This window comes from Oryctolagus cuniculus, chromosome 5 (genome assembly GCF_964237555.1).
Source record: "Oryctolagus cuniculus chromosome 5, mOryCun1.1, whole genome shotgun sequence".
NCBI lineage: Eukaryota > Metazoa > Chordata > Mammalia > Lagomorpha > Leporidae > Oryctolagus > Oryctolagus cuniculus.
The window spans coordinates 90,102,457-90,110,166 of NC_091436.1; the positions used below are offsets into that span (position 1 = coordinate 90,102,457).

General features: G+C 41.6%; 1 protein-coding gene across 1 annotated transcript; it reads right to left on the reverse strand.

Moving 5' to 3' along the window:
- Positions 1 to 5,262: 5,262 nt before the first annotated feature.
- On the reverse strand, positions 5,263 to 7,364 carry TPBG (trophoblast glycoprotein). Its single transcript, XM_008263149.4, has one exon. It carries the CDS (start codon positions 7,223 to 7,225, stop codon positions 5,963 to 5,965), a length of 1,263 nt encoding a protein of 420 aa, XP_008261371.3. The 5' UTR covers positions 7,226 to 7,364; the 3' UTR covers positions 5,263 to 5,962.
- Between the last annotated feature and the right edge of the window lie 346 nt (positions 7,365 to 7,710).

The following is a 7,710-nucleotide window of genomic DNA, read 5'->3' on the forward strand; positions in this document are numbered from 1 at the left end:
TAAAAGACAAGTTTATTTTGGCACAAAAGATTTTGAAATCCATGGAATACTACTGTTTAATATTCCTAATTTAAACAGATATCAAAGTTATCTTAGAGGCTAGTGATTATCCTTCAAGGATTTGCCTTCAGGGGAAAAAATGTAAGGTAGAGAAATGCAGGAAGATACAAAGATGTTCATTAGATTATTAGTTAAAATTTCAAGAAATATCCTATATGTATAAAATGCTTTATTGTCTGCAGTACTCTAAAACTAGGTATCAAAATACTTTTTAATGTTGGTGGAGAATGTTGACGGCATTGTAAATGAACAGGCAAGATGCATATGACATAAAGAGAAGGTCATTTTCTCAATTTTAGGGCCTGTCTTTCCTTTGGGTTCAAGGTTTATTTTTAAGTATCTACAAAACATGAGTTTATTAAAGGTGTGTCTGTTGCATGTCTTACAGCCATGTGTTTGAATGATCTATAAGAATAATCACAGAACAAGTTAATTGAAAAGTAGTATTCTTCAGATATAGTGTAACACTATATTGTAAAATCAAGAGAAACTGTATCATAGCGTTATATATTGTGGTGAACTGACACAGCCAATGTCGCAGTTCAGATCTCCGGAGTATAAGTGGTCCCCTTGAATGTCACGTATCTTAGTTCTCTTTAGGAGAAAACAAAAAGCAGCAGAAACAGGACTGTGGAGGAAGACAGGATGTAGGGAAGCTTGTAAACTTCTATTAGGAAACAGTCTATTTTGATAACATCCTCAGGTTATTTAAAAAGTCTTATTAAATATTTACTTCTCACAAAAGGATTGTAGTTGGTCATATTTCAAGTTTTTACTTCCTTGAAAACAAATGTTTCCTTACATTAATAAGTTAAACTAGGAGCCACAAATAAGTCCTATTATCATAAAATGTCACTTAAACATAAACTGCATGTCTGTTTTTACAAACATTTTAAGTTTTTGATGGAGCAATCATGTTCCTTAATCTTAAAACACATTTTCATCTTAAATAATAAAAAGTAAACCTCATCAATTTTGCATATTTCTCAAAATTCACATAAATGACTTAGTGCCATCTCTGGCATATATATATGTATATGTATATATATTTGTATACACACACATACACTACAGTGGGAAGAGCTGGGCCTATTGTGTGCAGCCCTGCACATCAGGAAACAGTGAATTGGCACATTAGCAGCAGGGCTGGTGGTGTTTGGTCAGTCAGTCCACTGGTTTTCCAGGGTGATAATGGATTTGCATTGATTAGTTTCCCTGTTTGGTTTAAGCTCTTGGAGGATGTAACATGCACCTGGAGTGGGTGTGGGCCAGGATAGCAGACCAGAGCATGCAAAGCTGACTGTCTCACATGGTAACTAATTTCATGGCCATGAACTTGGTCTCATTTGTTTAATTTTCTCACCAGCTGAGCTAACTCATCTTCAAGATCGAATACAAGTTAGCATGGTCTTCCAGAGGTATTTTTTTTCTTTACAAATGAAATATTACTGGGAAATTTCCAAAATATTTCCTAACATGTCATAGGCTTAAAGGAGCATTAGAATAATAAGACTTCCATGAAAAAAAAAAAAAGATTTCAAAATCATTTGAGTATATACAAGGGTCTGAAACATCATCATTTTTTAATAAACAAACTAGATGTGAAATTTAAAGCAAATGGAAACATTCACTTGAAGCAAAAGTAAATAAATCCATCAGACTAATTGTCTTTTTTTTTTTTAATTGGACATTGAGAATTTCAAAGATCTTAAGGTAGGAAATTAGTAATACCATCATTTGGCAAAAGGATACTGGAACATTAAGGTCTTGCCCTGGCTGTCATAATAGAACACACTGTCACAATTATCCCTGTTTTCATTTGTAGAATGGGAAATGGACTTGACATGTCTGAGAGATCTTCCAAGACTGAAATACTATGAACTCATATGATGTTTATATTACATAAATGATATATCAAACTTTTTAAAAAATCTAGATTTATTTAACCCATGAAAAGGAGCTGCTAAAGTGTTCTAATGTCAAGCACAAAATTTAAAAAGTGCACCTTTCTTGAGTCAAAAGTCTCTGAAGATAAGAATGAAAAAATAGCTCTGCAAAATATCTTCAATGAGTTGCTTTTCCTCATCTAAAAGGAGACAGTATCATTCGGACAGTGCAGAATATATTTTCTTAAACTAATTATTTCTAGTGCAGCACTGCGGTACTGCTGAGAGATTTTTAAGAGACACTGTCGAGGTACTTTTCATATATTATCCAGAAATACCACTTGCTCCCTTTCGTCTCCTTTACTGTTTAGAATCCTTGCTCAAGTCTAACAGCAAAATTGGAATTTCATCCAATAAATGTCTGTCTTCAGTTCATGGTGCAGGTCTGAAATCTGGATGACTGAATGGATTTTGGAACAGGAGGAATGCATGTGCCAAATTGTTTTTAACCTTGCACATACTCATGGTGTCTCTTTTACTGCAGGCTTTGGAGAAAAATTTAAATGAAAAGCAGAAATGACATGGGAAACTCACATACTAAAGTTGCAAATCCTGGACTATCCTCAGCAAGCTGAGCCCATCTTACAACATCAGGCCAAAAGGGACAGAATGAAACAATTCCTAAGGAAACAATCACGGTGCACTTGGATCTTCTTTCTTTCCACAGTGACTTAAATTAAAAAGAAAAAAAGTATAAATTATTTCTAATTATATAAGAGATGAACATAATTCACATTTGTTAGCAGTCAAGCTATTTATAAAGGATTTACTATTTATGATTTGTTCATTTATTTCAGTCGAGCTTTCCCTCCACTCCCATAAGTCTGTAGCTTGTCCTTTAAAAAATTCTATCAAATGTGCTTTAAAATTTCCTTATTTTGTAGGAAAAAAAATCTATCAGCTGCTGTACAAATTCACCCTGTAGGTTACCACTGAATCACATTCATGGCAGCAAAACGGAATTACAAAACCTGCTGCAACTTGAATGGTTTCAAAGAAAGAGGATAGTTACAATTCAGGGTCCAATAGCCGGGCGACCCTAAAATGCTTGCTACTTCAAGTAGAAATGTATTAGAGACTTATCAAGTGTTTGAATTTTTAAAGTATTTTTCTTGAAATGCAATTTGTAAAGGATAAATGAAAGATATTTTCTGCTAAGCACTTAAATCATGGTAACAAAGCATATTACTGATGAAAATAAATTTTAAATTGGATTACTTGTAGGTATCTGGAATCTAAAATGTGTAACAGTACTATTAACACAAGTGGGTTTGTTTCATTGTTAAATGAAGTGATGTTTTTATTTTATTTTTCCTATGTTTTACTTACTGTATTTAAATATCAGCTATTTCCCAAGGAACTTAGAATGTCTCGTAGGTTTATAGACTTATGTACTATAGTTGCACAATATCAATTGGCTGTCAAACCATAACTATTTTTTACCTTAAGAATTTTCTACTGCCATTTTTTTTGGACAAGTGCAAGGAGTTATGTGACAGAAAACACCAGTGACAAATTGGGAAGTCCAAGAGAAAAGAAAGAAACTGTAACGTCACAAAAACTACCCATCGAACAGGTGAAAACTCAGCTCTGTTTGCTCACAGATAGATTTATTGTTGCTTCAGGGCACTGACGAGCAACACCAGACTGATGAATCTACTGCCTTCCTGACTCTTAGCTAAGACTCAGTTTTTAAATATTAATTAACACATGATGAAGACACAATTCTTCCCACCAAAGGCTGCGTCAATATTATAATTTGCTGTTTTCTATTCTATAGGCAGACTCACCAACCCAAGTCCAACAGCAACTTACTCCTAAGAGGGTGTGCTGTAATTTTACCACATTTTCACTATTTCTGGCAGGCTAGCGTCATCATCTTCCTTGGAAAAGAATGGCAGCCAGCCAGTTTATTCCTGAGTGAACACTTCAACGTTAAATGGAATCTTAAGCATCATATATTTAACTTTTTCTCAGGTAACCCACAAATAATGAACACTAAAATATTTCATAAAATGAACTTTATGAAACTTTAAGGTATTAAAACTTCATATTCAAGTGAATCACGTAATCTAAACAAAGGACAGATTTACATATTTTTATCTTATTTTGAAAACTTTGAATTTACTTCAATGAAGGGATCAGCCAAAAATTCTAGAACCTACAGTACTAATTCTATTTTATTTATAGCAATATTGAAATGTAAATTTTATTTCAAACATAAAGCACTGCAGAACACAACCAATTTAAAGGGAAAGTAGGTAGGCCCTAAAACTTACTAATGCAAGTTTATGTACTACTTTCAGTTAGGTGAAATTTAAGTCACTTGATGTAATAGCTTGGAGACTGACTAACAGAATTTACTTTTGAGCTTCCAAGGCTGATAGTAAACTCAACAAACAAATAAACAAACTTCTGGTCTACTATTGATATAAATGAACTAATGATTGCTTTCATTTATACCTCACTGTGAATCTTCACAAAGGTGTATAAACAAACACAACTCAGTTACAACCAAAATATTCTCGAATTCTTAAATTCTTCACATATGAACCTATGATTAACTGCAACCCTCAATTATGGACATGGATATTTATCTCCCCTTATTTCCTCAAGCATCAAATTCAATCATGGCAATTTTAAAAACAAATTAGCTGGGCCTCTGAAAAAGTATCAATCATTTATGTTTCTTTTATTGAAATGTTTTTAAAAAGATTCTCTAGAAAAAAAATCTAAGTTTCAACTTATATTATGATCCTAGGGAAGTATTTTTTAATTCATATTTTAAAACTTTTATTTCAGAATATTCTGCCTTTAAGATTCTTCCTTTTCATATATTTATTTGCACTGTATTTCATGCTCAGCTATACAACTCCATAGAACAATCTCATATGGAGAGTTTTCCTAAGTAAACAATAGTGTTCTGTTCCAGCTTCATCAGTCTAGAAAAAGTCCTGCACTGTCAACCATTTACCCTCAGAACTCTTACCAATTTCATAATGCTCTTAACAATTTTTTCATGAATAGCATTAACTTTGAGACCAGGAGAAATCTAGTCACATGAATATTCAAACACTCTATTTAAATCCTAAAAGGATCCACCATTTCAAAACTATCTTCAAACTCTATTTATATAAGACACTGCTTTGGTTTGATCCTCAGCTATGTTAACTAATAACACCATCTGAATGAAGACCATTCAGTATCACTGCCCTTCATCCTTTTTTATCAAACAGCAAACTTGAACACACTGTAATTCTTTTAAGAATCTTTATTGATTTTTCTTAACAATTCAGTCTTTTGGATCTCGATGCAGTTTATAAAAAGAACTTCAGTTTCATATAAACTGCAATCAAAAAAGTAATTTACTTTGTCAAAGAAGTTATCTGAAGTTGCAGGTTACTTTTTTGTAATATGCAGAACAGTAAAATGTAAGCATGCTCTTGGATGCAGGTGCTCCTGTGCACTATGGAGTTATTTTTAAGAGCTTGCTAGGGTCTGCAGGCAGTTTATAGGATGCAATTATTTTCTCCATAATCTTACGCATAGGAGAATAAAACTGATATTTATGAGTAGAGAAATTTTCTCAAAAAAAGTTGAGGCAGCATTTGTTGAGTGCTATCTGTGTGGGTACACTTGCTACACCTCGAACTGCACTAAGAAAGAGACAGACAGCAAGGAGTCCACGTTCATGCTGAAACTTGAAAAATCCCTCCACGCGGGTGAAGAAGTTCCCAGAGAAGGAAGAGGGTAGAACACCATGCACAGCTGTCCATCGTGTTACATTAACAGAACACACCAAGAAACTTTACATAACATGGAAGCAAATCCCCTTCACTGCTTTCAAACTCAGTGGTGTCTACAGTGGAGGGTGCAAGTGGAACAAGCCTAGGACGGGAGAAAGCTTAAGTCTACACCTCATGCAGAGCTGTCCTTGACCTGTCCGCTAACGTGGTTCAGACATCCGAGTTGGAGCTGAGGTTTGTTAACCTGGGGTCCGCGTTGATTTCGTATCTGTAATGATACCCTTCCATGTGATCCCTGCAGGCATCCCTGATGTTATGCATCCACTTTTTTATCCCCTTGCGGTTCAAATACAAAACCAGCAGGAAAATCGCGCCTATTAGGGCCAAAACAATGCCCAGGAAGACATAAGAAGTCTGCAGGGATGGCGGCAGGATAGGGTCACAGTCCAGGTCGGAGCTGTTGAGTTCCAAGAGCACCCGGTTCCTCAGTTTTTCTGGGAACGCACAGGTGAGCCTGGCTTTGCCCTGCACTACCTCGGTCTCCTTGAGCCAAGCCACCATGTCAGCCATGTGGCAGTCGCACACCCAGGGATTGTTGTCCAGGAAGACCCTGACGTGGGCCAGGCCTTGCAACTCGGCTAGGGTGCCGTTGTGAAGGACTTTGAGGGCATTGTCCTCCAGGTGGAGGCTCTCAAGGTGCGTCAGGTTGCGGAAGGACACGTAGGTCAGGCTCACCAGCGAATTGTTACGCAGGTCCAGGTGTGTGAGGCCCGGCAGGTAGGCCAGCAAGTCCCGGGGCAGGTACAGGAGATGGTTGCTGGCCAGCTCCAGGCGACTGAGTCCACGCAGCGCATGGCCCGCACGCAGGGCCGCGGCCACCATGCCCTCCAAGCTCTGGTTCTGCCGCTGCTCCGCCGGGGGCACGATGTGGTTCAGCATCAGTTCCATCAAGGGGCTGGGGGCCGAGACGCTGGCGTTGCTGCCAGAGAAAGCGAAGGGGCTGAGGTGGGCCAGCGGGTTGTGGCTGAGGTCGAGCTGGCGCAGGCTGGGCAGGTGCTCGAAGGCGCCGGCGCGGACCTCCTCCAGGCGGCTGCCGCTGAGGTTGAGCGCGGCCAGCTCCGCCAGCGGTGGCCGGCGGACGAAGGCGCCCGCGGGCAGCACCGCCAGCTGGTTGCCGGTGAGGAAGAGGTTGCGCACGTACGGGGGCAGGTCGGCGGGCACCTCGGTCAGGTTGCGGTTCACGCACTTGACGGTGCGCGCCGCCTCGGAGCACTCGCAGGGCGGGGGGCATTGGCCCGGCAGCGGGGGCTGAGCAGACACCTCGGAGGCCAGGGACGACGCCGAGGAGGTGGAGGAGGACGCCGAGGAGGTGGGAGAGGGCGAGGAGACCCAGCCCAAGAGGACCAGCGCCAGGCGCGCGAGCCGCAGCCGCCCGTCCCCGGCGGCGGGGCCCCGGGAGCACGCCCCAGGCATCGCGGCTCGCTCTCCCCGGAGCTGGGCTGGGACGACGCCCGCTCCGAAGGCTCGGGAGGCTGGGCCGGAGGGCGCGGGCTGGCCGGAAGCGTCTGCAGAAACTTTCCTCTCGTGGGAGCGGAGGAGAGCCGCCGCCGCCGCCGGAACTTGGCTCACCCCCGCGCCGCGGGCGTCCCCCCTCCCGGGGCCGAGTCCCCCGCGCTGCCCTGCCCTCCAGAAAGTACGCACGGCGGCTCGGGACGGTGGGCTCGCGCTCCTCCTCCGGCTCCTCTACCTGCCGCGGTCCGGGGTGGCACCGCCTCGCCGCTTTTGTTGGCGCCTCTCGCTGGCTCCGCGGCGCGACCTGGGACAAGCGGGAAGCAAGCGTGAGGAGCGGCGGTCGCCTCGGCTCCCCGAGTGCAGGAACCCGGGCTCTGCGAGGCAGGTCGTCTCCACTCTGCACCCCCCCCCCGAGACCTCCCGCCGCCCGCCCCCTCCAGCCCCCA

What these genes read in the sequence shown, in the direction of transcription:
- TPBG (XM_008263149.4), bottom strand. Translation starts at nt 7,225, where the DNA reads ATGCCTGGGGCGTGCTCCCGGGGCCCCGCCGCCGGGGACGGGCGGCTG.